We start from the raw sequence: 17,621 nt of genomic DNA on the forward strand, positions 1-17,621 counted from the left end.
GCCTGTGTGCCACAGCTGTTGAACCTGTGCTGTAGTGCCCCAGAGCTGCAACTACTGAAGCCCGCGTGCCCTGGAGCCCATGCTGCACAAGAAAAGCCACTGCAATGAGAAATCTGTGCACCACAAGGACAAGTAGCCCCCACTCACTGCCACTAGAGAAAAGCCCATGCAGCGAAGAAAACCCAGCACAGCCCAAAATAAATAATTAATAATAAGTTAAAAAAATTTTAAAAGATGGCTAAGGTATGAGCTATACATGACATTATCAGCATGATATAATGGTTCAAACCACATATCAAAATATGAGTCATATATGACAAGCTATGAGCTATTCATGACATATCAGCATGATGTGAGATAATGGTTCAAACCACAGATCACATCCTGCTTATTGGTGGGTGGTGAAATCGATTTAGTAAGTAACTATTAACACCTTTTTTTTTTTATGAAATACAAAAGAAAATAGGAATAATTAAACCTTTGTTTTATAAAGCTTTTCATTCATTTTTATACATATGCATGTATACATGTACTGTGTCATGATGTAAAATACAGTTCTTACTCTGGGTTACCATTTAAAAATTTTGAAATCCAGAACTACCAGGCAGTGTCCTAGCCAGCAGCATCCTCAGTTGCATGAAATACTCTACTATGATTCTGGTGTTCTGAAGAGTCACACTGTGAACTTCTCAAAAGTGGAATTAACTTTTCAATAAAATCATACTTGGAAAACACCACTTAACATCACTGAGAGGGCCCTCAAATGAAGAAGCAGTGAAAGCAAAATGTAGGTTATTGGCCACATGGGGAAAAGTGTGCAGATCACTGAAATGGCAGACATTATTTTCTTCAGAGAAAGTCCAGTCATAACAAGGTATGTTGTTGTTATTAGTCGCTCAGTCATGTCTGACTCTGCACCACATGGGCTGCAGCACACCAGGCTTCCCTGTCCTCACTATCTCCCGGAGTTTGCTAAAACTCATGTCCATTGAGTCGATGATGCTCTCCAACCATCTTATCCTCTATCATCCCCTTCTCTTCCTGCCCTCAGTCTTTCCTGGCATCAGAGTCTTTTCTAATGAATCGACTCTTCGCATTAGGTGGACAAAGTATTGGAGCTTCAGTTTCAGCATCAGTCCTTCCAATGAATATGCAAAAGCATCTCCTTTTTCTTTATTTCTTCTGAAAAGTTTGATCTTGATGTCAGCATTTTAAATTACCCGCCACTTTTTCAGGAACCTAATTATTTGGAAGGAAAGTTATGACCAACCTAGATAGCATATTCAAAAGCAGAGACATTACTTTGCCAACAAAGGTCCGTCTAGTCAAGGCTATGGTTTTTCCAGTGGTCATGTATGGATGTGAGAGTTGGACTGTGAAGAAAGCTGAGCGCTGAAGAATTGATGCTTTTGAACTGTGGTACTGGAGAAGACTCTTGAGAGTCCCTTGGACTGCAAGCAGATCAAACTAGTCCATCCTAGAGGAGACCAGTCCTGGGTGTTCATTGGAAGGACTGATGCTGAGGCTGAAACTCCAATACTTTGGCCACCTCATGCAAAGAGTTGACTCATTGGAAAAGACCCTGATGCTGGGAGGGATTGGAGGCAGGAGGAGAAGGGGACGACAGAGGATGAGATGGCTGGATGGCATCACCGACTCGATGCACATGAGTTTGGGTGAACTCCGGGAGTTGGTGATGGACAGGGAGGCCTGGCATGCTATGATTCATGGGGTTGCAAAGAGTCGGACACGACTGAGCCACTGAACTGAATTATTGTTTAAATAAATGATATTTGTCACTGCTCAGTGACAAACACAGCCAATCATACACCCTCATTCAAAAAGTAAGCAACTTTTGAATTACTTTTGTATTGCTAATAAAAGAAATCCACATTTTTGGCTAATTGGCTATAACTTACTGCACAGGCCTCCCTGGTGGCTCAGACCGTAAGGAAACCTCCTGCAATGCAGGAGACCCGGGTTCAATCCCTGGGTCAGGAAGATCCCCTGGAGAAGGGGATGGCAACCCACTCCAGTATTGCTGCCTAGAAAATCCCATGGACAGAGGAGCCTGGTGGGCTACAGTGCATGGGGTCACAAAGAGTCGGACACAACTGAGTGACTAACACACATACAATTGCACATTGTAATTGACATTCCTTACAAATGTGCACAGTATAGGTGCACATTTAGGTATTTCTGATCCTGGGGCTTACTGTTGATACAGTTACCTCTTACCTAGATAAGCAAACTGAGCCCCTAAGAAGTGATGCACTGGCCCAAGGTCATGCAGCTCATCTGTGTATTATCCTTCTAGGTGATCAAAGACAAATAAATGGCCTTTTTCTCTGTATGGCCATCACTTCTCTCACTAATACAGTACCAGGTACATAGTAGGCTATCAACACATGTTTTTGAAATGAGTGCACTACCCAATGTAATATTAAATTTCAAACTTTATATGCAAGCCATTTTCCTGAACTTGTGGACTATTTGTTTTATCAGCTGTGATTTTTTACTTTTCTGTAGTTCACTGAATTTTCATGAACCCTTTTGACAAATGTTACCAGTAGTTAGAGTTTATAAACCAATGTATCAGCTGTTCTAAATTAAAAATTAAGATTATCAATTTGCTTAGTTTTTGCTGCACCTGTCCTACTGGTAGTGCCATTTCTCTCTCTGCTCTTCCCCCTTAGCCAGAAAGAACTTCCAGCTCACTTGAACAGATTGCCATCCCTCCCACAAATAAGCACGGCCTTACACATTTGGCAGCATTGAAAAGACTCCCTTCAAAAAGCCGAGTTAGAAGCTTCTTCCAGAACTCCTGTGAGTTAGTGGTGTGTTTGCTACAACAGACTTTTTATCATTGTCTTCATTAAACCTGGTCCTTGTCTGGTAGGAAGGAGTGGAGAGAACCGTTCTTTCATAGCCTTCATCAATGGCTTATTAAAGCCACTCATTTATACTAATCAGCATACAGATTAGGGCTCATCTGGGTGGTTTGTGCCCAGGTGGTGAGTGAGCAGATTCACCCTATATTTGGCCACTGCTGCTGCTCCCCATGTTCTTCAGAGATTGCTTCTCCACTGAAGCTGCCAGCCTGGAAGCTCTGGCCAGGTACTGAGGACTGAATCCACCTGGAACCAGATAGTTTGCTTACACCCAGTTTGTAAATGATGAAGTGCTTTACAAATGTTAGATATTACTGGCCTCTATGGGAGAGCGCTCATCCTTTACCAGTCCTCCTGTACTTTACCTTGGTGATATAAGTAAATCTTTCATCTTTAAAAGCATCTCTCAAATACTTTGTGCTCCATTTGAATGTAGAGGAATAGAAGTGTGAAGCTAGTGGCTCTGATTACTGTTAGCAGGCTATTTGGCATCCTTTACCTATAAAAGTATTTTTCTGTAAAATGTTTTCACTGAAAATATAATTTCTGTGGCTTAAAAAAAAATTCTTGACAATATCCCTTCAAATGCCAAAGCTCTTTGAAAAGGACGTATTTGCACCAAGTCCATCTTTTGTTCCTCCCAAGAATTAATTCTCCCTCAAGGGTGTTTTACCTTTGCTACCGCTTCATGCTTTGCTATTTGTTCCTAGGGGCTGGGGGAGGAATGCAATAAATTTGTGCATAATTAATGCCATGAGCACGGCAGATGCATGCACACACATGACTGTTTCCTTTGCTAGCAGCTGTTAAGAGTACTAAAGGCTGAGGGGCTGTGTGTTCTTTTGCTTCCCAGATAGCATGATGGATCATACATTGTCCTGTCATTCCAAACTGTAGTAAAAAAAAATCATTAAAATAACCTTCCAGTGCAAATTTTTGAAAGGTATAAAATCTTTATAAATTATAAAGATTATAAATAGATTATAAGACTATTATAAATAGTCTCCACAGTTTTAATATACCAGGCAGATTAAGTACATAGCGACCTTTTTAAAGTGAATTAAAATACAATTATACCACCTTCTTATATAAACTCAGATAGCTTATGATGGCTTAAGTTTCAGTTGAGCCACATCAGTTTAGAATTAACATTTTTCCAAAGATGTGGTTGCATTTTACTTTAAATTTAGAATAGGCACTCCTTTGCTGAAACCAAAGTGGTCTGGTTTACTAGTGAAACATCTACAACTCTGTTGAGTCTGTTCCATCTGTCAAATGCTAACTGACAGTACTCCTGAATCACATTTATTGAGAAGGGCACAAGTTGTCTGCACAGAATGCTTATTACCAGTTCCTGATCTTATTTTTGCGAATCCAGGGACTTTCTGTTGCTATATTCCATAAATCAATTTGTGGACACAGCTTAGCTTGAAGCCTTTCTGAGGCTAAAGCAGGGTGTGCTTCCTCCTGCCCTCTGCCTTAGAAGTAGGTTTTCTGTTGTATCTGATTATAAAGGTAAGATATATAAAGGGGGGAGAATATGTAATACATTATATAGTAAGTGATTATAAATTTAAGCAAATTAGAAAAGTTGAAAAAAATTTAATTAAAAACATCTAGACTCTTACCACTTACAGATTACATTATTATTATTATTATTTTGTTGTATCAGACTTTTCTCAGCATACATAAACATTGATTGAGCTGATTTTTTTAAAAAGAATACCTGTCATGTTATTCTATTTTGTAACCAGCTTTTCTTTTTCTTTTCCTTAAGAATATGTTACCGACATCTTTGTAGAGCAGTGAGTGAGGATGCCACCTCCTACTTCTCTCAATTTCTAATTTTTAAGATGACAATTTTATTATAGCTTAGGGCATAATAATCACAACACTTTAGTTTTTCAGTTGAAAAAATTGTTGAATTGTGGTTATCCTTGCCAAAAGATAAAGAATGAAGCAATGACATATTCCCCTGCAACTGGTAAAATTTGTCCCGTGAATTAACCATTTAACAAAGCCATTCCAAAGATCACTTATATCGGATCTGTAATTGTGCTAAGGTTCAGCTGCATCTAAAAAATACCTAATCTTTAATCTTCGGTGAGAGAATAGTGATTAAAATGGGAAAAGATCAACATTTTGCTTGAGAACAGCAATTTGATGTCCACTTCATTTCTTATGCAGCCTTCTCCCTGGTAGCCAAAAACAAGGTGGCAGGAGAAACCAGCTCATAACACTGACATGGGGAATGGTTACGACTTCTGGCTCACTGAGATCTAAGGCGTTACTTAGAAGATTGGAGATAGTGTATGACATTGCTGCAGAGTCAGACTTAAACACATGACACAATCCATTTTTGTGCAAAAAGCAGTTTTGCATCTGCCTGTACAGGTAAGCTATTCTGCTGTTCTCACAACCTCTAGAAATGTAGAAATGAAGAAACATGTTTCCTGTTTGATTACTCTGTAGGCAGTAATAAACTCTCTAAAGTTTATTATAAAATAAACTTTATATTATTGATAATGACAGTCATATAATCTGAAATAGTGATTCAAAAAACTGTAAGTCAGTGTTAGAGACCTCTGATTTTGGTTAAAATAGTCTTTTCATGTGTTCAGTTGTTGAATTAAAACCCACTTTCTTCCCAAATATCTGGACACACTTTAATCTTGGTTTCCATGCTGTGCCTTTCATCTGTCTAACTTATATTGTACACTCCCTGAGACTATGTTCCAGATTCCCTTCTAAGTGCTCTACATACTTACTCATTAGAGAAGGAAGGAAGCAATATGGTCAATTATGCCGTTATTGTTTGTTGCAACTTTGCACTTAAACCTGTTATTGTTCTGAATTCAATATGTATGAGTTATTTCCAAGTATTAGAGCCCTTCAAGACCAGAATTTAGCAGTGTGACCTTTAATTGACCCAACTAGGACTTCTTTGCCAGTTGGTGGAGTGGGCTGCCAGTCATTATAGTTTAAGAAATGGAAATGACTTAAAGTGGTTTAAAAAATAGAAATAGTTTCATTATAATTTCAGATATTGGAACCAAGAGGGATTGTGTACAAAAAGTTTCACAAAGAAAGTGATCATTAAAGTTTAGTTGGAGGGAAAGGTCCATGTGAAGAGAACAGATTAAAAATAATATCATGAGCAAAGATGTCTCATCAGTTTGCAAAAAAAGCAGTTTTCAAATTAATTTCTTAATTATAAATACTAAGATTTGCATTTCTAAACTCAGGATTTTATTTATTTATTTATTTATTTTTTAACTCAGGATTTTAGAACTGGAAGAAACTTCAAGGAATTATGCTTTGCAACTGCCGCCCCCCCCCCCCCATTTAATAGTTGAGGAAAACCAAGATTCAGAGAAATAATTGATTTGCCCCAAATCTCACAATGAAATTGGTAGTTAACGCCTTGCAGTAAAATTTAGATTTTCTCCCTTGTAGTGTTTTGCTTTATTTCATTACAGCTCTCTAATCTGTTGGGCTTCTGAGGGTGGCTAACTTCGGGGGTCTTTTTAGCCTATCTTTTTCTAATAGAAAGTATTTGCTTGCCCCGCCTATCCTCCTCTGCCCAAGGGCTTGGAACAGTAGTCCTTGAATCCTTCTCAGGGTCACTTCTATCTAAAGCACCGAAGTGTGGCAGTTAGGCTATAGGTTCTTCTCTGGCTATCATTATCCTTGCTACTGTAAATTTTAGATAGGTTGCCTAAACAAATCATTCCTCAAGAATCTGAGGCAGGAATTGGGGATGGAGGGGAGAGCTCATTAAGCAAGTGCCTTTTTAAAAAATTACTTACTTACTGCTGTGCTATGTCTTTGCTGCTGCATGGTCAGTGGCTTCTCGTTGCAGAGCATGGGCTTCAGTAGTTGTGGTGCCTGGGCTCAGTAGTTGCGGCTCCTGGGTTAGAGCACAGGCTCAATAGTTGTGGCACGTGGGCTTAGTTGCTGCATGGCGTTTGGGATCTTCCCAGATCAGGGATTGAACCCATGTCTCCTGTATTGGCAGGTGGATTCTTTACCACTGAGCCACCAGAGAAGCCCCCGGTGCCTTCTTATATTTAAGTACAGTAAATATCTAAACAGGTGAATGCCTATAGTAGTAAGCCATGTAATGAACAAAAAAGATCGGATCATTAAATGTTCTTATTAACATATATACGGGCTGATAGTCCTATCATCTTCCTAGAAATATTTGTGGTTCTAAAGGAGAATGGTACACATCTTTTTGGGGTATAATTTTAAAAGTAAACATTTCAAACAGTGGAAAGATACTTAAGTGTGTGCTGGATAAGTCACTTTTGTCTGGGACACAAGCAGCTCCCTTAGGCTATTCTGCTTTTTATACTCTCCTACCTTCCTGGACTTGTTAACCAAAGCGAGTCCAAAGTTTTTTCTTTGATGGCTGTTGTTGGCAATGGAGGTATTATATTCTGCTTAAGCAAGGATGGTCATTTGGAAGTACAGGTCACTTATAAATTATAAATTTGTAAATACAGGTATATTTGCTAATTGCATTAACAGAAAAAGAATCAGAAAATAAAATGTTTTTGTTGCTTCTTCCTGGTCTGGAATTTCAGAAAGTAAGGGAACACAATTCTGGTTATCCAAAACCCAAGTCCACTGTTAAAATTAGTGTCGGAGTTTCTTTTTGTAAATCCCTCTTCACTTTACCAGTGCTGATCTCAGACCTCAAACTGTTTCAAAACCATAACATTCTTAGTGACTGATTGATCTGTATTATGTGTCCAGCCATCAGAGGGACCTTGGGATGTTGCTTGTGTAAACTGTAATCCAATCTGATGCTGTGCATTTAGTTACAGTCTTTCATAGACCTATTGGCGATACTCTATCCTCCTGGATTTGAGAGCAGAGCTTATCTGATACCTTCAGGGGGAAAAAAAATCCATTCATTTTTCTCTTTTCCCCACTTAAATAACTCAACACATCTGGTAACACTGTAGGATCATTGTCCTTGTAGTTCCTCTGCAGCTTATATTGCTACAATATTTCTTAAGTATTTGGTTACCTAAAGGGCAATGCGATTGAAAAAAAAAAAAGACTTTGTATAGGTCTTACAAATTAACCCATCTGCAGAGCTAGAAAAAAAATATCCCTTTAATCAGCAAAATTTCCATATCAGCAGCCTTGTGTGTGTTATGCAGGATGAATGTAAATATAAATTTGGAGATAAATGCTTATGTGTTAAAATTTTAAAGCATACCTTTCTACAAATTAATGTCATTTACCTCTAAGAAAATGTTTATTAAATCCAAGGTACCTGAGGTTGAAGTAACTTGTTGTTTGAGTCTGTATCCTTTGGCTTAATAATGTCTTCAATTACAAGAATGATAAAAGCTGAAACAAAATCCTTTAATTCAATCAGAACTAAGCTAAATTTTAGGAAGCCAAGAGTGGGAATTTGATATAAGACTGCATAACATAGAGAGCTAAATATACAAGATAATAAGACTTGGTAAGAAACAGATAGGGTTTCCTTGAGAATTGTTGTTTGAAATGACTGCATTGAACATTATAATAAATACCACTATTTTATCCTCTTGAATTATGGTTTATGCAAACAACTCTAAATTGTACAGTAGTTCCAAGGAGACCATTTCTGTTTTCTGCTTGTTTTTCATTCTGGAACAAGTTCAAAGCTTTTGATTTTGTTTGATTTTTTAAATAGTCTAAGCCTTGAAAATAATACAGGTTAGATGAATACAATTTTACTATTACAGTTCTATTAAAATTTTCAGTGTTGTAGTACATTTGACCCAAAGGCCCTATACCAAATATATCCACAGCACATTTTTAGTGCAACAGAATGAACACATTAGAAAGGTTAACTGTTCTTTTGCTTTTGCTTTTCTTTCTGTGTTAAGTATGAAAATTGGCATTGTGATGGCTCCCAGAATGGCGATATTGAAAAAGTATCCACCTGACAGAAACAAACATTCAGAAAATAAATTGGGTTCAGATTTTATTCATTATCTGAAATTTAAACTTATGTTCAATATGACTGTTACTGGTTTTTCACATATTAGTTAAATGCTATGCTTGTAAGATTTTTTTTTTTGTTTGAATTGTGACTGGAAAAATTGGATCACAGCTCTAATATCCAGGTGGACAATGCCATTTGCCAGGATTTTTGTGCATAATCCCCCCTTTTTTTTCTATCAAACACAATACTCCCTTGCAACTGAGCCTCCTGAGGCAGTCTGAGGTAAAAATGGGGATACATTTTTTAAATTCTTCTGATTTTTTTCTTGTTTTCTTGTTTTTTAGGTTGTGGAACTTTTAGCAAGTGCTCTTATGGATTTGGTACAAGGAGTATACTATGAAAATTCTACTTTAGCAAAGGTAAGGATTTGGTACTCATTATAAAATGTTAGATTAAAAACCCTCATGGCAGAACTAGAATTGAGCGAAAATGTCATTCTTGTTTTGTGTTTAGATTAGTGTTTTGGCTACAAATTCATGGCCATACGCTTAGTACATAGCAGATTTAGCCAATTAAAACAACCTCTTATCCTCTGGCTGGATTCACAGTCTGCTCCGTCTGCAGCAGCCCAGTAGACACCAGGATGCTTCTGGCTGGCAGGTAGCACTGTCAATAAGGCAGACAGGCTGGAGAAGCAGCTCATGGTGAGGTGCTGGACCCAGGCTTTCCTCGGAAGAAGAGGCTTTCCGTGTCCCAAAAGTGTGGATGTGATCCCAAGAAGGTGACCTGTTGGGGGCATAAGGGAGGAATGTCTTTTATATCCAAGATCTAGAATTTACTGCACTATTAGATTCTCTATGATAAGATGTAGAGTGATTGCACAGTTGGATTATTTTGATTAATTTTATAGATCTAGAATTAAGGTTTTTTGACTCATTTAGCAGGACATCTCAAAAAGGGTTATGTTTTATTTCCTTAAAATGCAGTTATTTCATTTCAGCAGGATATTGAATATGAAGCAATTGCTTCATTGACCACCACCATCATTTAACATGTTATATGCTATTATAAGGGACTCCTTTATTAGTGTTTCATTATTCTAACTTCTTTAGCTTTCTGCATTAGCAAGATTCCACTCACTAAAATTAGGAAAAATATGCATGTATGCACATCTTAAGCTTTTTGACATTTCCATTTGAAAAAAAAGAAAGATAAATTTTACTGGAAGTGAAACATAGGGCATGAGCAACCTGGATATGAAATTTTAAATTTAAAAGTATAACCCAGGGATTCTGGATGGCTCAGAGAGTGGTTAGTGAAATATGAAGAACGGTACCTTGAACATCTGCTAACATTTGGTTCAGGGAACACAGTTCCTGGCAGGCATATCTTAACTTCAGCTACGTAGCATAGTGCTGTGTGGTGACTGGCAGGATATATGACCACAGTAGACCCCATTGGCTGTGTTTTTCAAAAACATACCATGGTTCTCTGCCACGGCTGAGGGTAAATAGCAGTTTGTAAATGGAGGACCTGGTCTAGTTCCACTCATAAAAAGACACCTCACATAAAGTATGAGGAAGATGATGGTAGGTAAGCACATAATGGGCATCCCTGGTGGCTCAGTGGTAAAGCATCCACCTGCCAATGCAGGAGACCTGGGATTGAGCCCTGGGTTGGGAAGATCCCCTGGAGAAGGAAATAGCAGCCCACTCTAGCAATCTTGCTTGGGAAATCCCATGGACAGAGGACCCTGGCAGGCTTCAATCCACAGGGTCGAACAGTGTCCAACACAAGTTAGCAACTAAACAACAACAAGCACATAACACTATGGTAAGTAATTCATGAGTGTCTTCTTTGAAGTCTTCACAGTAATCCTGCTAGCAGAGACTACTGCTCTGCCCATTTTACATCTGTGAAAACTGAGGCTTAGAAAAGATTAATGTACCCATAGTCATACAACTTGCCAGTTGAGATTTGAACTTAAGAACTCAGCTCTTAACCTCTCATCCTGTACCTTGATGAAACCTGATCTGCAAGCATGCCTCTGCCATACCTGAGATCCCACCATATATGATGATTGCAGTGACCTCATCTGGCAGTTTTGGAGAAGGAAATGGCAACCGACTCCATTATTCTTGCCTGGAAAATTCCATAGACAGAGGAGCCTGGCGGGCTGCAGTCCATGGGGTCACAAAGAGTCAGACATGACTGAGTGCGCATGCATGCTTCTGGCAGCATTGTTTTTCCCCTGGGATATTTCTTAGGTGTTTATTGGGATTCCCTGGTGGCTCAGATGGTAAAGCGTCTGCCTGCCTAGATAATTCCATGGATGGAGGTGTTATTAGGTTGGTGCAAAACTATTTATGGTTTTTGCATTGTCAAAATTTGCTGTTTGTTATTGAATACGTTCTTAAATAAATGTGATTATGTTATATATCGGGCTTCCCTAGTGGCTCAGCTGGTAAAGAATCCGCCTGTAATGCAGGAGACCTGGGTTCGATTCCTGGGTTTGGAAAAACCCCTGGAGTAGGGAACGGCTACCCACTCCAGTATTCTGGCCTAGAGAATTCCATGGGCTGTATAGTCCATGGGGTCACAAAGAGTCAGACACGACTGAGCAACTTTCACTCACTCACTCATGTTATACATCATTTTAATGCACATTTCTTGCTTTATATTTTTTGCTAATGACTTATTACTTGCTACTTATTTTATATTTATTTTAGACTGTGGAAATGATGTTAGACAAAAAGCAAATTCTAGCAGTTTTCTTATTTGAATTCCAAATGGCTTGGTTGTAAAGCAGCAGAGATCATTTGCAGCTTCCTTGGTGGCTTAGAGGGTAAAGCATCTGCCTGCAATGCAGGAGACCTGGGTTCAATCCCTGAGTCGGGAAGATCCCCTGGAGAAGGAAATGGCAACCCACTCCAGTACTGTTGCCTGGAAAATCCCATGGACAGAGGAGCCTGGGAGGCTGCAGTCCATGGGGTTGCGAAGAGTTGGACATGACTGAGTGACTTCACTTCACTTCAGCACATTTGGTCCAGGAACTGCTAATGAACATACAGTGCACTGGAGGTTCAAGAAGTTTTGCAAAGGAGACAAGAGCTTTGAAGATGAGGAGCGCAGTAGCCAGCCTTTGGAAGTTGACAACAACCAACTGAGAGCGATCGTTGAAGCTGATTCTCTTAGAACTACACGAGAAGTAGCCAAAGAACTCTACGTACGCCATTCTATGATCATTCGGCATTTGAAGCAAATTGGAAAAGTGAAAAAGCTCCGTAAGTGGGTAGCTCATGAACTGACTGCAAATCAAAAAAGTTGTTCTTTTGAAGTGTCATATTTTCTTATTTTACACAACAACAACGAACCATTTCTTGATCGGATTGTGATGTGCAAAGAAAAGTGGATTTTATATGACAACCAGTAACGACCAGCTCAGTGGTTGGACCGAGAAGAAGCTCCAAAGCACCTCCCAAAGCCAAACTTGCATCAAAAAAAGTTCATGGTCACTATTTGATGGTCTGCTGCCTGTCTGATCCACTATAGCTATCTGAATCTTGGAGACACCATTACATCTGAGAAGTATGCTCAGCAAATCGATGAGATGCACAAAAAACTGCAATGCGTGCAACTGGCATTGGTCAACAGAATCAGCCTAGTTCTTCTCCACGACAGCACCTGACCGCATATCACACATTCAACACTTCAAAAGTTGAACAAATTGGACCACAAAGTTTTGCCTCATCCGCCACATTCACCTGCCCTCTTGCCAACCAACTACCACTTCTTTGTGTGTCTCGACAACTTTTTGCAGGGAAAACGCTTCCACAACCAGAAAGCAGAAATTGCTTTCCAAGAGTTCATCGAATCCCAAAGCACAGATTTTTATGCTACAGGAACAAAGTTATTTCTTGTTGGCAAAATTGTGTTGATTGTAATGGTTCCTATTTTGATTAATAAAGCTGTGTTTGAACCTAGTTATAATGACTCAAAATTCATGGCCCGAAACTGCAATTACACTTGCACCAACCTAATAGTTCCATATAAGATATTAATGTTTTGTTGTTAAATATCTGTTAAGTTTTAAGTGAAAATGTTATTGTTGATTTTAAGGTTCTTGACTTATTTACTCTTACCATTTGTCCATTATAGTTGCTACAGTTTATTAATAACTTTGTGAACATCTGTTAAATACTTTCTGTATTTCAGGCAGAACTACTAGCAACAACAATAATAAATGCTTAGCACTTCACAGTTTGCTTATACTTTCTTTCTACATAATCACCTATGAAAACGGTATCATTTCTTGGTATACCCATTTTATAGAGGAAAAAGCCTAAAATTCAGAGATGACAAATGCCAGGAAAACATAGTGTCTGGAAATGGTTAACACATGTTTGACAGTGACATGATCCGAACCCAGGTTTTTTTGACTCCAAGTCCCGTATAATCTTTCTTCCTGGGAAAGAGAAGAGAGGTAGCAACAAAGTCTTCGATGAACCACCTGTTAGTAGGCACCAGTTGCTGACTTTGATTATCTAGTAAATTTTACTCAGAAGACTCTAGCAATGCTTTGTCATCTGTCCTCTTTCCCTGCTACCTTCCCAGACACTTCAGTATTTTTTTAAGCAGTTACATTTCTGAATATAGCCAAACCATTTAAAGAGCTGTTCTTTTTTTATAACGGAAACAAAAATGCATAGTTGAACTGAAGCAGAAGTCCTTCTTGATGCCTCCATTTGCTCTCTAGGACCAATTTAGGTTAACCACATTTCCCTTCCTAACCAGAAAAATTCTGGGTTTTGTACCCTCCTTCTGAGTGTGCTTTCCATTGTAGTGGCTCTTCAGAATTTGGTTTTTCTAACTTGGCCCAGGAGTCACTTCAGAGGCAGAGAGAGCACTGCCCCACATGGAGTGCCTTCAAGGTTTTCATGTTCTGACACGATTGGGAAGCAGCCACAAGTGGAGGTCATGTGGAAAGTGAGTTGCACAACCTCCTCTCCTGGGGCCAATTCGTACACAAAAGAATTGCTTTGTGATTTAAAATGAGCTGCAAACCATTTCATCTCTCCAGGGATAAGAGGATACAATAGTGGTCTGTTTTCTCCCTCCTTAGTGCTCCTTTCTTAGTGCAGTGATGAAGAAGCCGGGTAGTATAAAAATAGCTTTCTATGGAGTAGTATCTCTGACTAGAGTAGATGCATTAAAACAAATGGAGGGGAGTTGTAACTAAATATGTTAAAAATCACCTTCTCTGGAAGTTTGTAGAGTAATTACCTAATCCTCCTTAAAACTATGAAAATTTATGTGACTTATGTTAGTAATGCTTAACAGATTGTATGTAAATTGGGATTCAGTGTTATTTAGAAAATTCATCCTTGTGCTATCCTTTGCAAATAACATTTTTATTTTTGTATTTTTGCTAGTTTGTGAGCCATTTCTTCCTTGCAATAAAAATTAGTCATTGTGCTTTTTTTAGTGTTTATATCTTCCTTCCATTTACCTGTTTTTTCTTTTCTTGTTAACTAATTAAACAAAGAAGCACATCAGATTTAAAAATACACTTTAAATGGTCATTTGCCATGCTAAAAGTTCCCTCGTTAACATTCTATTCATATTATTCACTGTGCGTACTAAATATTTTATAGATTAGCTAAAGTTGCTTTGAATCCATAGGCCATTATATCTAAAATCTTTTTAACACAATTATGTTATTATTATAACTTAGTTTCTAATTAGAAAAGTAAATACGTGTTCATTAACTAAAAATTGACAGCACAGGAAAAGGTCGAAGAAAATAAAAATTATTTTATATAAGCCACCCCCCAGAAATGAATCATGATTACATTCTAGTGTATTTCCTTCTAGCTTTCATTCTGTATTCCTCCCATTTTTTTTAATTTCTCCCATTTTTGAGTTATTATTGTATATATAATTTTTTCATTCTGATTTACTCCCCAGGATAGTCATTTTTGTTACTAAAAGTCTTCAAAATATCTAATGGCTATTTAATATTTCTTCATTACTTTCATTCATATACTGTACTATAATTTACTGAACCATTCCACAGTTTTTGGACACTTACTTTGTTTCCTTTCCTTTTTTTTTTTTTACTAATGTAAACGATATTATGATGAACATTTTAGCGTATATAACTTTGCTGTATTTCATACTGTTTGCTAAAAAAGTTCTGAATGAAAGTCACATTCTTGAATCAAAAAGTAAGAATATTTTTAATATATCCCTATGCAAAAAAGGACTACTGTCCTTAAAAAAAACCTGCTTGTAAGGTTAGCCCTTGGCTAGCATCTGGAAACTTGGATTTTAGAAATGTTTCCCCCATTCTCTAACTGATAAGGGCAGTTCACTGTACCTAAACAGTCTCTGCCAACAGTATGGTTTATGTTGATCACCTACTTTCCTTCTGAGAGTCTAGAGTTTTGGTACATGTTAGGCAGAGGATACCTACATTGCCAGCTCCAACCAAAACCCTGAGGACTGAGTCACCAGTGAATATACCTGCTAGACAGCATTTCACGTGTGTGTTCATATGTGTTAATTCTTGGAGTAATTAATCACATCTTTTGTGACTCTACCAGAAGAGGAAGAATTCTTAACACCTTATACCTGGTTTCCTCCAGTCTTCATCTCATGCACCTTTTTCCTTTGCTGGTTTTACTTTGTATCCTTTTGGTGTAATAAACCATACCTGTGAGTTCAACTATATGCTGAGTCCTGTGTATCCTCCTAACAAATCATCAAACTTGGGAGTGATCTTAGGAACCCCAACACTGACTTTTTCTGATTTTTTATTGTTTATTTCCCATCCACTCCTGCTCCCTCCGTAGGAATCTAATCAAGGTCCTCTGCAAGGCATGTGTCTTCAATTTCTATTGCTGTTGAAATGGGGAACAGCAGACTTCTTCCCTATTTTCAGAGGTTTAGTCACTAAATCATGTCCAACTCTTTTGGGACCCCATGGACTGTAGCTTGCCAGGCTCCTCTGTCCATGGGATTTCCCAGACGAGAATACTGGAGTGGGTCACCAGTTCCTTCTCCAGGGGATCTTCCCAACCCAGGGATCAAACTTGCGTCTCCTGAGTTGCAGGCGGATTCTTTACCATTGAGCTACTAGGGAAGCCGAGAGAGGGTTTTAAAGCGAATCAAATTCTCAACTGATTTTAACACTATCGCTGAAATAGTAAAGATCCATTCTTTTTTTTTTTTTCTAAACACATTGTATTTTCAGTAGATTATTGTTTTGTGAGGAATATCATTATTTTGTGGGGCAAGATAACTTCTATCCACTTACTTGTTTTATCTTTATGTTTATCTTATTTTGATTCTTATGCAACTTTCAAGTAAAACATGAAAATAAGCTATTTCAGTCCACTAGGAAGTTGTACATTATCTCTTATTTGCAAAAGCCTATGCCACCATCTAATATATAATAAAGAGATAAACAAGCTAAGTTTTCGCCATTGAAAACCATAACAGGAGGAAAATGTGAACAAAAATTTTATCTGTTTGGGAAAAATCAGAAAAAATATTAAGATCATGATACTTTAGACAAGCATTTAAGTATCTTTCATATTTACCCACATAGTTAATATCTACAGTGCTTTTCATTTCTTTGTGTTGATCCCAATTTCCATGTGGTTTTTTTTTTTTTTTTTCTTCCTAAAAGATGTATTTTAACACTACTTATAGTGCAGGCCTGCTGGTGATTAATTCTTTCTTTTGTGTGTCTGAAAAAGTCTACTTCAACACTGCTTTTGAAAGATACGTTCACTGGATATAGAATTCAAGATTGATAATTTTTTTTTCTTTCAGTGTTTTAAAGGTATTGCTTCATTATCTTTTCACTTAATTGTTTCCAAAACTGCTGTTTGTTCTTCTGTACATAACATGTGTAAATTTCTCTGGCTGTTTTTCTGATTTTCTTTTTACCACTGTTTTTGAGCAATTGGATTATGATGCCTTGTGTCATTTTTCTTTTTATTTTCATGTTTCTTGTGTCTGTGGTCCTTTGAGCTTCTTGGTTCTGGTGACTTTATTTTTTTTTTTAATCAAATTTTGAAAATTTTTGGTCATTTTATCTTAAAATATTTTTTGATCTTTCCTTCTTTCTCCTCTATCATAGGGACTCCAGCTACATGAGTAATAGACTGCTTGAAGTTATCACAGAGTCCACTACACTGTATTTTTTTTTTGTTCCCCTGTAATTTTCTTTTTGTATTTCATTTTAGATAGTTTCTGTTGCTATGCATTCAAGTTCACCAGTTCTTCCATGCTTCTACTTAACATACTCAGTATTTGTTGTAGCTCCCAGACCACATGGAAAATATTTTACTATCCCTATCTACTAATTCTATCATCTGTGTCATTTCTAAGTTGATTTCAATTCACTTATTTTATTCCTCATTATGTGTTGCTATTTTCCTCCCCATTTGTTTTTTCTTGCATGCTTGGTTATTTTTGATTGGCTGCCAGACACTGTGAATTTTATTGTTTGATGCTAGACATTTTTGTGTCTCTATGAATATTCCTGAACTTTCTTCTGGAATGCAGTTAAGTTACTGGAAACAGGTTGATACTTTCAGGTCCTACCTTTAAGCTTTTAGAGGATCAGAGTAACATTTAGTCTAACATTTTTCCCGCTGCTAAGGCAAACCCTTCAGAGTAGCCTACTGATACCCTGTGAATTGTTTTCCCACTCCAGCTGATGGGAGCAGGAGCTATTTTTTTCCCCCACACTTTGTAGTTTCTTT

At 37.8% G+C, this 17,621-nt stretch overlaps 1 protein-coding gene across 9 annotated transcripts in view; it reads left to right on the forward strand.

The window, feature by feature from the left end:
• The window catches only part of PDSS2 (decaprenyl diphosphate synthase subunit 2), a 296,799-nt gene that overhangs the window by 206,755 nt on the left and 72,423 nt on the right, over positions 1 to 17,621 (forward strand). For 7 of the 9 annotated variants that reach the window (XR_015132974.1, XM_086317481.1, XM_086317482.1 and 4 more), the window contains one exon: positions 9,189 to 9,263. Coding sequence is in view for 8 of the 9 variants with exons in the window: in XM_086317481.1 (XP_086173607.1) it covers positions 9,189 to 9,263 (75 nt within the window). In the remaining variant the exon portion in view is untranslated. Of the gene's footprint in view, positions 1 to 5,078; positions 5,286 to 9,188; positions 9,264 to 13,059; positions 14,324 to 17,621 lie in introns of those variants that run through there. The other 2 variants (XM_086317484.1, XM_086317487.1) reach the window with 2 other exon arrangements.

This window comes from Bos grunniens, chromosome 9, assembly GCF_055505025.1.
Source record: "Bos grunniens cultivar Pamir isolate PY7600 chromosome 9, Bosgru_T2T1.0, whole genome shotgun sequence".
In the NCBI taxonomy this organism is placed as follows: domain Eukaryota; kingdom Metazoa; phylum Chordata; class Mammalia; order Artiodactyla; family Bovidae; genus Bos; species Bos grunniens.